This window comes from Lissotriton vulgaris, chromosome 5 (assembly GCF_964263255.1).
Source record: "Lissotriton vulgaris chromosome 5, aLisVul1.2, whole genome shotgun sequence".
Classification (NCBI taxonomy): domain Eukaryota; kingdom Metazoa; phylum Chordata; class Amphibia; order Caudata; family Salamandridae; genus Lissotriton; species Lissotriton vulgaris.
The window spans coordinates 1,019,404,005-1,019,420,137 of record NC_141693.1 but is presented as its reverse complement, the minus strand read 5'-3'; the positions used below and the strand labels follow the sequence as shown (position 1 = coordinate 1,019,420,137).

The 16,133-nt window shown below is 49.6% G+C and overlaps 1 protein-coding gene across 2 annotated transcripts in view; it reads left to right on the top strand.

The window, feature by feature from the left end:
- The first annotated feature begins 2,381 nt into the window (after nucleotides 1-2,381).
- Nucleotides 2,382-16,133, top strand: part of PPRC1 (PPARG related coactivator 1) — a 173,927-nt gene continuing 160,175 nt past the window's right edge. Inside the window, exon 1 of one of the 2 annotated variants that reach the window (XM_086922636.1) lies at nucleotides 2,382-2,523. In XM_086922636.1, coding sequence (XP_086778762.1) covers nucleotides 2,443-2,523 — 81 coding nt within the window. In that variant the 5' untranslated portion in view covers nucleotides 2,382-2,442. Of the gene's footprint in view, nucleotides 2,524-9,556; nucleotides 9,712-16,133 lie in introns of those variants that run through there. The other variant, XM_086922635.1, reaches the window with a different exon arrangement.

Genomic DNA, 16,133 nt, shown 5'->3' with positions numbered 1-16,133 from the left:
CCGCCGCGAGGGGCCGTTGTGGAGATTAAGCAAGCTATTGCTTAGAGTCGCAGAGTGTGAACCCGTGAATCGAGTAGGCACCAGAGCGAGAATTGTTGAGACCATGGACATTTTTTTTGGACTTAAGACCCCGACTTAAGACCCCGCCGATCCGGGACTTGAACCCTGGTCCCGGGCTGACCTCTGCTTCCAGGTCTGCCTCCTCTAACCAGTGAGCCACACTTCTCCATGACTAATAATGAACGTGCAGTGGGGGTTTGGCGCAATATGAAAGTATATTCTTCTGGAATGGTATATCGTGTAGCAGTTAGGGGACCAGTGCAGAAGTGTGGCACCGTTGGAATCAGCCGCCAAGTAGCCCGAGCGGAAGGCCATAGATAGAGTTAGGCCACACACCAGGAAAAAGCACCCCCGATACGTTGCAGCTGACCAGGTCGATGTTCCGTCCCAAGGGTCTTAGGGCAGGCAAGCCTAGCGGAGGCAGCACACCCGGCAAGATGGCTGACTGGCCCAGTCGTGCAATCAGGTGAGGTGCGGCAGGGCTCACTGCGTTAGCGCCACATCTACCAAGTGGACGCAGGAGGAGGACACTGAGGGCAGGCGGGGCCACCCGGCCTCGCAGCAGCACAAACCCCAGAGACGCCCGTCACCACCCGCGCACCCCCCGGAGTGCCCAGGCCACAGCGCACAAACCCCCAGATCCTGCCAGGCCGGGCCGGGCCGCAACTCGAGTCCCCGGATCCGGCCTACTCACCAGGCCCGAAGGCCGCAGCGTGCCCCAGAGCCGCGGGACCGGCACGGACCCCCGCCCGACCCAGAACGGAGGAAGAGCACGGGGGCCCCAGGCGCCCCGAGCGAACGCGGGGCAAAAACAAAGCTTCCCCGGCGCAGCACTCACCAGTTGGCCAGGCGCAAGTAGAGAGGACGCTGAGGGGGTGGCGCTCCGTCTCCTCCGCCGAGTGACACCTCACAGGTCACTCCCAAGTCCAAGGCGGATACCGGATGATGGCGAATCGCCACAGCTACAGGATGGAGGTAAGGAGCGGGAGCAGGTCTGGCTTATGCCCGCAGGATGTAGACAATTGGCCGCCCGAACGGCGGAGCTTCAATCGGAGATGGCCATCTTGGTCGCCTCCGTGGCCACGCCGCCCCCTTGGGGTCATACTTGACAAAAGGCTCAATCTACTCTCCCACATCAATTCCATTGCAAAAAATGCACGATACCACCTGCACATTCCCTGGTGGATTTGATGTTTCTTTCAGGAGCAAAACCTAAAAACCTTGGTCCCATCTCTGGTTCTCTCTAGATTGGATTATTGCAATTCTCTTCTTGCTAGCCTCCCCAAATCTCACCTTTACCCTCTTAAATCCATTCTCCATTCAGCGGCTCGTTTTGTCTTTGGGGCCAAAAGAAGTGACCACATCACACCCATTTTGTCTTCCCTTCGGTGGCTTCCCATTGAGGAAAGATCAATCTACAAGACTGCATGTATCACCCACTAAGCCTTGCACACTTCCTCCCCTTGATACCAGGCAATTAAACTTAAAATCTCTGGAGGCTCTAGACCTACTTGTATTAGGAAAAATCTACTGCTTGAGCTCCCCACCTTCAAAAGGGAAAGATCGATGGCTCAATCCTTCTCAGGCAGGGTGGTTAGAATCTGGAACTCACTTCCTCCACTCTGTACCACCACCTCTACCCGGACCTTCAAAACTGACCTCAAATCTATTCTCCTCCAAAGACACTTCCAGAACTAATACATCCCATTTCATGTCCCTCAAGGAAGTTCTTTCAATATTGTGAATTTGTAATCTATGCCTGTATGATCTTCATCCTAATGTGTTTTTTGGTTTGACTGCCATCTATTGTTCTATTCTAATTTTTATTTTCTTGTTTGTTTCTGTAACATGTAAATATGTTACATTCTCCTCATATAACGTACTTAGTTTTATTGTGAAATGCTCTGACACCTTTGGGTAAAGTCCGCGCTATATTAAAATGCATTAAATAAAATAAACTTAAAAAAAGACATATGGAAGCTGCTAATCTCAAAAAACATACTACACTACAGTGCATCGCTTAACATTGAAAGATGTCCACCTGATTTCCTTGTTTACAATAACTATATGCCTGATTAAACGTTTGTTTCTGAAACAATCAAACTTTTGTTTTGTTAACAGTCATCGCTCAGTGAAAGTTCGTTTACGGGAAAGGCCATTTCCAATAGGGCGTCAACTCCCAGATTTGTAAAGTGCGATTTCTGTCTGATTAGCTTTTTGCGCAATATCACTCCACTACAATGATGGCGGCTCGGTGTTTGCCGATTACGCCCTACGTGCAAGTTTGCGTCGATAGGCTCCGCCCCTCCCCTTGCAGCTGCCCCACGTGTCTTCCTCCGCACGCTGCTGCCGGTCGAACCCGCAGAAAATCAAGGGTCCAAGATGGCGGCTCGGTGGGGAGCCCGGGCGAGGAAGCGAAGTATCAGCACCATGGACCTCTTTACATCTGGAAGTCCAAGCCAGGTAGGCCGGAACCTGCGCCCGGGCATGTCCTTGTATGCCAGGCATGGCGGCTGTCGGCCCGCCGTTTGGTTCATGCCTGTGCCGGGAAGCCGGTGACACGTGGATGGGCGCCGCGCCCGCTTGCTGCACCACTCGGTTGAAAAGGGCCTGTGTGGCTACCTGCACGTCGCCTGCGTCTACGGGATAAGTTGCCCTCCTCCGTGGCCTCCCAGCACAGTCTCCGCCTAAACAAGACTACGTGCCGGCAGACCAGGAAGTCTGAGGCCGGCCCATAGAGATGACACGTGGAGTTTGCCGCACATGCAGGATAAAAGATCCTTCAGCCCACGAATCTGGGCTGGAAGTTCATTCCAGAGTCTTGCTGCCAGGTATCTGAATGAGCGACCGCCCATACGAGCCAATTTAATGCGGGGTACAGTGGCCAGATTCTGTCCCTCCGACCGTAAAGTGCGTCGACGGACATAAGAAGAGAGGAGTGGGCACAGCATGGGGGGGAGGCAGTTTTCAGGATTTTAAAAGCGAGGCAGAGAGTTTTAAAATGAATCCTCTTTTCTACCGGAAGCCAGTGAAGTTTCATGAGGGTATTTGTAACAGACTTGTGGCGAGGGAGACCCGTCAGAGCTCTCGCGGCGGCATTTTGGACTCGCTGCATTCTGGCTTTCTCAGTTTCGTTCGTTCCTAGCAGCAAGGAGCTAGCGTAGTCCAGCCGTGAGAGAATGGCTGATTGTACCACCAATTGGCGGGTATGGTGATCAAAATATTTTAAGATAGGCCTTAGGTTTCGTAAAATCCCAAAGCAGGTGGGCGCCACTTTTTTCGTGTGATGGGTAAAGTTCAAGGCAGAGTCCACCCATACTCCTAAGTTTTTTACAACATTTTTGGGCACAGGTGGTTGTCGCATAGTGTCAGGCCACCAGTTGTTCCCCCAAGCCGTTGTATCTTTGCCTACCAGCAAGACCTCCGTCTTGCCGGCATTGAGTTGAAGGTAGTTAGATGTCATCCAGCTGGTGATGTCGGCGAGAGTCTGCTTGAAATTCTGCGCACTCAGGCCGCTCTCGTCTTTCAATGCTACCACCAGCTGGGTATCGTCGGCGTAGGACACTAATGACAACCCGCGCTTCCTGGCTACCTCTGCTAGAGGTTGAACGTAAACGTTAAACAAGGTAGGGCTGAGGGCAGACCCTTGGGGCACTCCTTGTTCAATGGGACATTCTTTGGAGAGATTCGGTGGGATGGAGACCCTGAAGGATCTATCTGACAGAAAGGCCTTGATCCAGCTAAGGGCATGGCCAGATACCCCTGCTTCCCCCAGTCTGGAGAATAGCACCTTGTGTGAAACCGTGTCAAAGGCAGCACTGAGATCTAAAAGGATCAGTGCTGCCGTTCCTCCTGAGTCCAGTATAGTCCGAAGATGTTCAATAACACTCAGGAGGGCAGTTTCGGTGCTGTGCCCGGCCCGGAAGCCATGTTGGGACCTGTCTAGAATGGAGTTAGACACCAGAAAGTTGGTCAAGGTGGAATTAACATGGGCTTCCACCACTTTGGCTGGCCAAGGAAGTAGAGAAATGGGCCTGAAGTTTTCAGGTAGCCTAGGGTCAAGCGTGGGTTTTTTTATGATGGGGAGACCCATGCTTGCTTCCAGCTGGCGGTAATACTGGCCGTAAGAAAAGACAGGTTTATAATGTCTCTAAGGGGGCCTAGTATTATCTCGCCTGCTTCTCTGAATTGTTCAGGTTTGAGGGGGTCTGCAGGTGAGCCTGATTTAATCTTATTACATAATGTCAGAAGGTTTTCTTGGCTAAGAGCCGGAATGGTGGAAAGTTTGGGCCTATTCGGGTCTGTTGTGGGAGTGAATTGAGAAGTGAATTGAGAAGAGGCCGGAAAGGAGTTATACATTTTCTGGATTTTATCCATGAAAAAAGAGCCAAGTTGTCGCATAAAGTGGGTGAGGTGATAGGCTTAGCTACTGTTTTTTTAGCACTAAGCTCTTTCAATATTCTAAAAATAGTTTTAGATGCATTCTGGCTCTCGTTAATCTCAGTAGCGTAATATGCTGCTCGTGTCCTACATATGTTACGGTGGTAGCTTTTTGTAGCTGGACATACAAGGTCTTGAGCGTAGGATCGTAGTTCCTTCTTCATCTACGTTCTGCCTTTTTCAACTCCATTCTTTGTAAGGTGAGATCCTCATTGAACCATGGGCTGGATTCATGAGATCGTGCCTTAATCCACTTCACTGGGATCAACGTATCTAAGGCCCTGGTAATCCAGTCACAAAAACTGTCATACCCTAAATTAGGGTCCTCACTAAGAATAGGGGGGGTCAGTAGTGAGGAGAGCGTAGAGTTCCTCAAACCTGAGCTTTTTCCAAGGTCTTTTCCGAACCTGCTGGGCGGGATTTATGTGCTGGTCGCCCCCGATGGACAGTGTCATAGTCACTAAACAGTGGTCTGTCCAAGTCATGGGGATAGGCGATTCTGCAGTCATATTGGTCAGGTTGCAGAAGATTGGGTCCAGGATATGTCCGCCACTGTGAGTGGGGCTGCTCACAAGTTGGCAGAGCTGTAGGGCGGCTAAGTCAGTTATCAAAGTCTTATTCTTATTATCGGTGGTAGACTCAAAATGGATATTTAGGTCCCAGATGATAGTAAAATTAGCAGTTCCGGTAGCCAAAGAGCACACGTTCTCCAAGAGAGATGATATGAAGTTCGTGTCTGCTCCCGGGGGTCTGTAGATCAAAAGACCCACAAGGGTAAGTTGGGAGTTAATTTAATGTTGTATCGGGCACATTCACAGTCCTCAATTTCTAACCTTGTGTAAGTGCAGGTAAGATGGGATTTTACCATCATTGCTATTCCACCACCCCTGCTGTGTCTATTTAGGGTGTACGTCGTGTATCCCTTAGGGGTAGCTAGGTTGACAACTGAATCCATTTCATCCTTCAGCCAAGTTTCTGTTAGGAATAAAATGTCTAGGTTGTGGTTGGAAAGTAGTTCGTGAATTTCCAGGTGATGTTTTAGCATGGACCTTACATTCAGTTGACCCAGACTAATTTGTTGCCTAGTGGCTTTGATGAAAGGCGGTGGCAGTGAAGGTGTAGGCAGGGAGAAGCCACAAGGGCAGGTAAGGCGGGTCATGTTCCGTAAAAGGTTGTGTTTAGTACAGCCACCTTTCAGACATTTGAGAGCTAATAAGTCAAGCCTAGAATACGTATGTTTACCTTTTCTAGTTTCTCCAGGGGCCCTGGCGAGAGGCGACAAACAGGCGCGGACGGGCAGGACTCTGGCACGACTCCAGCGCAGGTCCGGCGCGTCCGCTGCTCGCGTCCGCTACGCGGACGCATATCCGTTTCTTTTATGCGCTGTGGACTAGAGCGCTGCAGGTTCAACCTTCCTCTAAGATGGCGGCCGCAATGCTCCGGGTCCGTGTGTCTCAGCGCCAAAATCAGCCGAGCACCGGAAGATCAGCAGCTAATGCGGGGTACGGGGCCAACAACTGCCAGGAGGTCTGAGGGCAGGTAGGATCCAAGGTGCAATATTTTCCTCAAAATAAAGTGCAGATTAAGTAAGTCTAAAATGCGGCGATTTTAAAAGAGGAAGGTCTGAGGGCAAGGTAGGATCCAAGGTACAATAGTTTCCTCAATATAAAGTGCAGATTAAGTAAGTCTAAAATGCGGCGATTTATAAAAGATGAAGGTGAGAGCAACAATGAGAGGTTCAAACACGCAGGCACACAGCACAACCTCCCGGCTTTACGCCTCAGGCGGGACAACACATAGCAAGACGCGAGCTTGGCTGGGGGCTCTTTTATGCGCTGTGGACTAGAGCGCTGCAGGTTCAACCTTCCCCTAAGATGGCGGCCGCTATGCTCCGGGTCCGTGTGTCTCAGCGCCAAAATCGGCCGAGCACTGGAAGATCACCAGCAAATGCAGGGTACGGGACCAACAACTGCCAGGAGGTCTGAGTGCAGGTAGGATCCAAGGTGCAATATTTTCCTCAAAATAAAGTGCAGATTAAGTAAGTCTAAGATGCTGCAATTAATTTTAAAATAGGAAGGTTTGAGGGCAGGGTAGGATCCAAGGTACAATATTTTCCTCAATATAAAGTGCAGATTAAGTAAGTCTAAAATGCGGCGATTTATAAAAGAGGAAGGTGAGAGCAACAATGAGAGGTTCAAACACGCAGGCACACAGCACAACCTCCCGGCTTTATGCCTCAGGAGGGACAACACACAGCAAAGTCAGCCAGCTTTTGCTCTAGGGTGTCAAACCTGCTGTCCAGTGACTTGAAGCCGGCCCTCATCTCACCCATCATGGCCGTGACAAGGGAGGTGGTGTCATCCTGGGCGGGGGGAGCCGTCGCGTCTGAGGAGGATCCAGTGGGAGCGTCTGTAGCCAGCCTGGAGGCTTTGTCAAAGCTGAGCTTCCGCTGGTTAGGGTCCCTTTTCCCCATAATGGCTAGTGGGCAGCAGGGAGCAGCGTGCCGAGCTCCAATAGGAAGGCTAGGAGAAGACCAGGTGAAATGGCTACAGGCAACTGATATAGTGTGTGTACAGGAATTTATATAGCGCAAATCACCGAGCGGTTTCTAAGCGCTTGGTTAGGGAACCCGTCCTGGTATTCCCCTGTGAGATAACCCCGGCAGGGTATCCGCAAGGTGAAATCGAGGCATCCCGCCGCGAGGGGCCGTTGTGGAGATTAAGCAAGCTATTGCCCAGAGTCGCAGAGTGTGAACCCGTGAATCGAGTAGGCACCGGAGCGAGAATTGTTGAGACCATGGACATTTTTTTGGGACTTAAGACCCCGACTTAAGACCCCGCCGATCCGGGACTTGAACCCTGGTCCCGGGCTGACCTCTGCTTCCAGGTCTGCCTCCTCTAACCAGTGAGCCACACTTCTCCATGACTAATAATGAACATGCAGTGGGGGTTTGGCGCAATATTAAAGTATATTCTTCTGGAATGGTATATCGTGTAGCAGTTAGGGGACCAGTGCAGAAGTGTGGCACCGTTGGAATCAGCCGCCAAGTAGCACGAGCGGAAGGCCATAGATAGAGTTAGGCCACACACCAGGAAAAAGCACCCCCGATACGTTGCAGCTGACCAGGTCGATGTTCCGTCCCAAGGGTCTTAGGGCAGGCAAGCCTAGCGGAGGCAGCACACCCGGCAAGATGGCTGACTGGCCCAGTCGTGCAATCAGGTGAGGAGCGGCAGGGCTCACTGCGTCAGCGCCACATCTACCAAGTGGACGCGGGAGGAGGACACTGAGGGCAGGCGGGGCCACCCGGCCTCGCAGCAGCACAAACCCCAGAGGCGCCCGTCACCACCCGCGCACCCCCCGGGGTGCCCAGGCCACAGCGCACAAACCCCCAGATCCTGCCAGGCCGGGCCGCAACTCGAGTCCCCGGATCCGGCCTACTCACCAGGCCCGAAGGCCGCAGCGTGCCCCAGAGCCGCGGGACCGGCACGGACCCCCGCCCGACCCAGAACGGAGGAAGAGCACGGGGGCCCCAGGCGCCCCGAGCGAACGCGCGGCAAAAACAAAGCTTCCCCGGCGCAGCACTCACCAGTTGGCCAGGCGCAAGTAGAGAGGACGCTGAGGGGGTGGCGCTCCGTCTCCTCCGCCGAGTGACACCTCACAGGTCACTCCCAAGTCCAAGGCGGATACCGGATGATGGCGAATCGCCACAGCTACAGGATGGAGGTAAGGAGCGGGAGCAGGTCTGGCTTATGCCCGCAGGATGTAGACAATTGGCCGCCCGAACGGCGGAGCTTCAATCGGAGATGGCCATCTTGGTCGCCTCCGTGGCCACGCCGCCCCATTGGGGTCATACTTGACAAAAGCTCAATCTACTCTCCCACATCAATTCCATTGCAAAAAATGCACGATACCACCTGCACATTCCCTGGTGGATTTGACGTTTCTTTCAGGAGCAAAACCTAAAAACCTTGGTCCCATCTCTGGTTCTCTCTAGATTGGATTATTGCAATTCTCTTCTTGCTAGCCTCCCCAAATCTCACCTTTACCCTCTTAAATCCATTCTCCATTCAGCGGCTCGTTTTGTTCTTTGGGGCCAAAAGAAGTGACCACATCACACCCATTTTGTCTTCCCTTCGGTGGCTTCCCATTGAGGAAAGATCAATCTACAAGACTGCATGTATCACCCACTAAGCCTTGCACACTTCCTCCCCTTGATACCAGGCAATTAAACTTAAAATCTCTGGAGGCTCTAGACCTACTGGTATTTGGAAAAACCTACTGCTTGAGCTCCCCACCTTCAAAAGGGAAAGATCGATGGCTCAATCCTTCTCAGGCAGGGTGGTTAGAATCTGGAACTCACTTCCTCCACTCTGTACCACCACCTCTACCCGGACCTTCAAAACTGACCTCAAATCTATTCTCCTCCAAGGACACTTCCAGAACTAATACATCCCATTTCATGTCCCTCAAGGAAGTTCTTTCAATATTGTGAATTTGTAATCTATGCCTGTATGATCTTCATCCTAATGTGTTTTTTGGTTTGACTGCCATCTATTGTTCTATTCTAATTTTTATTTTCTTGTTTGTTTCTGTAACATGTAAATATGTTACATTCTCCTCATATAACGTACTTAGTTTTATTGTGAAGTGCTCTGACACCTTTGGGTAAAGTCCGCGCTATATAAAAATGCATTAAATAAAATAAACTTAAAAAAAGACATATGGAAGCTGCTAATCTCAAAAAACATACTACACTACAGTGCATCGCTTAACATTGAAAGATGTCCATCTGATTTCCTTGTTTACAATAACTATATGCCTGATTAAACGTTTGTTTCTGAAACAGTCAAACTTTTGTTTTGTTAACAGTCATCGCTCAGTGAAAGTTCGTTTACGGGAAAGGCCATTTCCAATAGGGCGTCAACTCCCAGATTTGTAAAGTGCGATTTCTGTCTGATTAGCTTTTTGCGCAATATCACGCCACTACAATGATGGCGGCTCGGTGTTTGCCGATTACGCCCTACGTGCAAGTTTGCGTCGATAGGCTCCGCCCCTCCCCTTGCAGCTGCCCCACGTGTCTTCCTCCGCACGCTGCTGCCGGTCGAACCCGCAGAAAATCAAGGGTCCAAGATGGCGGCTCGGTGGGGAGCCCGGGCGAGGAAGCGAAGTATCAGCACCATGGACCTCTTTACATCTGGAAGTCCAAGCCAGGTAGGCCGGAACCTGCGCCCGGGCATGTCCTTGTATGCCAGGCATGGCGGCTGTCGGCCCGCCGTTTTGTTCATGCCTGTGCCGGGAAGCCGGTGACACGTGGATGGGCGCCGCGCCCGCTTGCTGCACCACTCGGTTGAAAAGGGCCTGTATGGCTACCTGCACGTCGCCTGCGTCTTCGGGATAAGTTGCCCTCCTCCGTGGCCTCCCAGCACAGTCTCCGCCTAAACAAGACTCCGTGCCGGCAGACCAGGAAGTCTGAGGCCGGCCCATAGAGATGACACGTGGAGTTTGCCGCACATGCAGGAGCTGGGCCATGAGAAGGAGCGGTGGGGAAGGGTCGTGTTCCTGTGGCCTTCGGGCCCAGAACCAGCCTAAATGACACATGCAGAAGGGCCATGCTGGACAGGGGCTGTTTGTTGCTACTGCACTGCCATGCTCTGTCTGCTCTTCGAGTTGTGAAGGAGTTGCCATGTGAATAGTTAAATGTATAATACGAAACTGCACTCGTTATGCCTATGGGTAATCAAGTCAAAGGCTTGTAAATATCGTTGGCCCGCTCATATGCATGGGAACTCACTTAAAGATGTGGTGGCTCCTTTCAAAACGACGATGCACCATCATCTAAGTGTGGTGGGATGGTGGAAGGTTTCAATGCTAATTTGGCTCTCTTTCTGACTGACATAACGATGGACAATCAGGTTTGAATAGCTGAAGGAAAACGAAGTGTCCGATATTTGTAAAAGGAACGTTCTGTACTGAGATCGTGTAATTCTATGATGGATTATTTTTGATTATTGCGCTATGGCAAGGGAATGAATTGCCCACTTTTAAATTGTTTTGGGGTATTTTGGAGAAGCGTGGTTGTTTGTCTGAGGCAGTAATGAGACACCAGGATTTCCTTGTAAGCAGCTGTCATGGGGAGTTTGACCCCATTGGAGTAGATAAATTGCCTTTTACCACTCAAGAGACTTTGCACCTGGTGTTCCGCACAGACTTTTTGCCACAGTATCGACACAGCTGCATTACATGGCAAACAGTTATAAGAAGTATTACACTTTCGTCACTCCAATAACGCATTTTAAGGGTGTAGACGTCAGTCGAGCCTGTATTTGTTATGAACGATCTGTATTGTTGTTGTCAGTACAACCCATACAAACGGCTTTTGTTGCCAGATATTGCCTTGATTCTAAATTTAGGGTAACTGACAACCTTAATATACATTATAGTGATTTGGGGCTTCACCAGGTAGCTAGGTGTTAAAGTGAAGTATTGTGTTAACATGATCTTTTACCAGTAAGCAAGCAATGTGTGTTGTTTATTTCATTCTGCTGTGGTGATGTTTTTCTGTTGGAAAACAGCGTTTTTCATCGTATCCTCTTGGGCATACAAATGCCTAGTTAACTAGTCACTTATGTATCAGTTGCGATTTAACATTGGAATAGTTTTTGTAAAATATGGCTATGTTACTTTTTCAAAGTGATATGCGGCCAAGGTTTGTTATCTGGAACTAAGAATTATCAGTTCTATGTGTCAGGTTGTGGGTTGATACTTACGCTGCACCAAACCCTAAGTAGCTACCTTAAGGTTGAAAAAAGTGACTTTAGTGCTTTTTGATACACATCGAGATTGTTTTGATTGAGCCGCTGTTTTCCTTGGCCACTTTTCGCAGTTGAATGTATTTGTACTTTTGTTTAAATGTAAATATTATGCCCTATATTTTTTTCCTCTACTAATCGATTATCCACTGATTTCATTACCCCACACACGTAAACCTAGTGACATTACCTTTCATGTCTTGGAATACTCAGTCCTATACGATTTGTCATTTTAGTCCTCATCTTTTGTGTCCGTTAGTGTTTCTCAGATGTATGGAGAGAGTACAAATTTGCCCTATCGATGTCAACACAGAAGGCACCTAGATGTTTTATAGAAAAGTAAAAAGTATTACTGACGTATTTAACCATACGCTAAATGTGCCTAAATACACAAAGAACAGCACCACATGACTTGACATTGTGTTTGTTGGTTGCGCCATCCTCTGTGTTGTCTGGTTATTATAAACGACTGAAGATCAAAACTTTTTTTTTATGGCTGCTTGTGGACGATTCGATTGGCAGACTACCTTTGCACATGTTTGGGCGGTGTAGACCGCTTTTGAAAAGTTAATTAGGCTTTTCGATTGGACTTGGGCTTCCTTATTCCTAGTCGCTTTTTCTAGTGAATACGTCACTTGGGGGGGGGGGGGGGGGGTTGTTGCACTGGAACTGGAGTCACGTGGAAAATACATATTCTTGATTTTGCTTTACGTTGGGATAAGATTGTTTACCATTTTATAGCGAAATGAGAGGGTTAGGAAGCGACCTATTTTTATTCTTTTGTTTAATCGTCTCCAGGTTAGGAGTATTTCACAGAAGGGGCTGCAGTGTATCATAAGTCTGAAAAACTGCGAGCCGGGTCGTGGACCTACGGTACTGCATGGTAGGTGGAATGTGATTGGTTGGTTTGTAAAACCTCATCTGCCCACAAGGGGCCATAAGAGTAGTTTTCCGAACAATCCCGAATACGTTTCTTTTAGGACTAGCTTGCTTTTTCCCTTTCACAGAACGATGCGGAAATGCGCAGTGATTCTGTCCTGTTTTTCTATTCCTGGTTACTTCTTTAAACAAAGTTAATATTTATTGATAAATGCATTTAATCAGTTCATGTGTGGACAGCGCGTGTGTCGCTTGAACGGGAGGTCTGAAACCCGGATTTGTGAGTGACATTACAAAAGCAGAACATGCAGATGTGAAACCCATGGCGGTTTAGAGCTCTGGAATGCCACATTTCAAAGTTCCTTTGTCTGTGGTAGACAGGCCCGGCTCCAGGAATTTTTGTTTGGGTGGGCCAAGGGCGCATTTGGGTGGGCCACTGCGGGCTCAATGTGTCGCTTCTGGAGGTAGCCTACAAATAAAAAAAACTGTACTCCTGCGTGTGATAGAAGGGGATAACAGGAGATTCAGGGCCCTCCATTATTTTCCAAATCTCTTTCTAATCGTTAGCACTCTCAAAAAGTGTTTTGATCCCATGTAAGGTCCTTTTGATGGGCAGAGGAGGTTTCTGAGGTGGGAGTATCAGGCAAGTAACACTACTCAGCCTGCCTCGTTGCCAGCCTTCAGAGAGAATCTCTCTTCATTATTACCTCCATCTGACCCCAGACTCTGCAGTACACTCCCTTCCAGGCCTGATCATCAATTTTCAACAATCTCTCTACCGTGCACCTTAACTCACAGCTAACCTTGGTCCCCAGCCCCATATCAGGCACCACCTGGTTTCATTCTCCATAATCCCAATAAAAAGATTTGTAAAATCACCTTCAAACTGAAAACCCTGAATATAAGAGTAAATATAATTAGCACACACTTTAAACTATGTTACACAGTGGCCCTAATGACCCAACTGCTAATTAAATAAGCAAAAACATTACAGGGTCTATTATTGCGCCGGTGCAAAAGTATTTATTGGTGTCCCACCACTGACCTCTTACTCGATAGACAACTTTACTACCACCCTCCAACAGTGCACTTCATCTCTCCTTAGCCCCTTTCAGTCATGACCTCCTCATCAGACTCCCTCCCTACCTGCCCCCCACCAGTGTCCCTCATCACTCCAAAGCCCCTCCCCTTGACCACCTCCTCAGACTCCCACACAAATACCCTCCACCAGTGCCCCTCATCGCTCCATAACCCCTCCCCCCATTGACCTCCTCCTGAGCCCCTCACTGCCACCCTCCACCAGTGTCCCTCATCGCTCCAAAGCACCTCCCCCATGACCTCATCGAATTCCCTCATTGCCACCCTCCTCCCAGACTCCCCCACTACCACCCTCCACCAGTGCCCCTCATCACTCCGTAGCTCCTCCCCATGACCTCCCCCTCCTCGGATTCCCTCATTGCCATCCTCCAACACTGGCCTTCATCTCTCCGTAGCCTCTTCCCCTCATGACCTCCTCCTCAGACTCCCTCTCTACCACCCTCCACCAGTGCCCCTCAGCGCTCCATAGCCCCTCCCCATTACCTCCTCCTCAGACTCCCTCCCTACCACCCTTCACCAGTGCCCCTCATCACTCCAAAGCTCCTCTGCCTCATGACCTCCTCCTAAGACTCCCTCCCTACCACCCTCCACCAGTGCCCATCACTCCAAAGCAACCCCCCTCATGACTGCCTCCTCAGACTCCCCCACTACCACCCTCCACCAGTGCCCCTCATGACCTCCTCCCAGACTCCCCCACTACCACCCTCCACCAGTGCCCCTCATCTCTCCGTAGCTCCTCCCCATGACCTCCCCCTCCTCGGATTCCCTTATTGCCATCCTCCAACACTGGCCTTCATCTCTCCGTAGCCTCTTCCCCTCATGACCTCCTCCTCAGACTCCCTCCCTACTACCCTCCACCAGTGCTCCTCAGCGCTCCATAACCCCTCTCCATTACCTCCTCCTCAGACTCCCTCCCTACCACCCTTCACCAGTGCCCCTCATCACTCCAAAGCCCCTCTGCCTCATGACCTCCTCCTCCGACTCCCTACCTACCACCTTCCACCAATGCCCATCACTCCAAAGCAATCCCCTCATGACCGCCTTCTCAGACTCCCTCCACCAGTGCCCCTCATGCCCTCCTCCTCAGACTCCCTCCCTACCACCCTCCACCAGTGCCCATCTCTCAAAAGCAACCCCCCCTCATGACCGCCTCCTCAGAGTCCCTCCCTACCACCCTCCACCAGTGCCATCATCACTCCAAGCAACACCCCCTCATGATCTCCTCCTCAGACTCCCTTCCTACCCCTCCACCAGTGCCCCTCATCACTCCAAAGCAACTCCCCCTTATGACCTCCTCCTCAGAATCCCTTCCTACCACCCTCCACCAGTGCCTCTCATCACTCCAAAGCCCCTCCCCCATGACCTCCTCTTCAGACTCCCTCACAAACAACCTCCACCAGTGCCTTCCATCTCTCCGTATCTCCACCCCTCATGATGCCCCCTCGGATTCCCTCATTGCCACCCTCCAACAGAGCCCATCATCACTCCATAGCCCCTCTCTCATATGCATTTTATTTCTTGTATAGCGCTACTCGTAGTGTAGGGTATCACAGTACTGTACATCACACACACATTATGCAGACACAATGATTCATAAAAGTATCCAAATCAGCCTATAGGGAATGTCACATAAGCTAATGAAGATTACCAGGTGTAGGAATCACATCTCATCCATGCTGCTAGGCAATATGTATTAAGAGGGTTGGGTCTGGAGAACCACAAACACAGGATTTAAAGCATACCCCAGTGGTTGGCTGTATTGATTAGAAATTATATATGCCCAAACTCTGTATTGCAACATTAGAATAATGAAATACCGGGAAAATTCGAACTAACTAGCAATACAAAAAAAAAATCTAATTATACCATTCTGGTTTGTATACAGGTCTTTGATCACACTGTCCTGTGTATCAAAGGATCTCTGTGACAAAGGCAGTAACCCACTGAGCTATCCACGTTAACTACAGTTCTATTGCATTTAAATACTACAAACCAAAAAAAGAACGCTCTCCAGCAAGATCAACAATCCCCAAAGTTATTTGGACATTTAGTTGTCGTGCATCCTTGCAGAAACACTCATGAATGATACCAACGATTTAAACACACGATGTAAATGAAAATGAAATAAACACGGCGTTCTATGTCTTTCTCACAGATTTAAAAAACACAATAGCCACACATTCTCGGATCGGTTAAACAAACAGCTCAAGGGGTCAGGAAGGTCAGGAAAACGAAACGGCAAAATAAACTCCTCTTTACCAGCAGAAAAGAATTAATTATCCACAAATCCAGTTCCAACGAAAGGCTTTGTCCCCTTCGCAGTGCCCCTAATGTACCTGCACGAGTCGGCGGGGACACAGCCCACCTGCCTAATAGGAGATGCGTGATTGGGGGTGTGAGCCCTGGCCCAATCACGCAACTCCTAAAGAAAGATAACGTTCGAAGAACGTTTTAACTTGCAGTGGCCATATTCTGCTGGCCTTGCTGACGTCACTGCCAGGGCCAAGGGTTATGTTTGGGTGGGCCAGGCCAAAGTTTGGGTGGGCCCGGCCCACCCGGCCCACCCTCTAGAACCGGGCCTGGTGGTAGAGCTTATTGTACTTACTAAACGTTGTTTGTTTGTGGTCCTGTTGTACGTTGTGTGCAGTCGAAAAGCAGTTTTCTCTTCCCCACTCTGTATGTGCTACATATTCTGAGAACTTGTCCCGCTGTGACACTTTTTTTTTTTTTTGCTGTCTAAAGCACTAACTCGTTCATTTTTAAATTGCCTAAAATACTGTTGGTACTTTATTTTTTAAACTGTTTTTTTTGTTATGGTAGGAGTCTGACTGAATAATTTTGCTATCT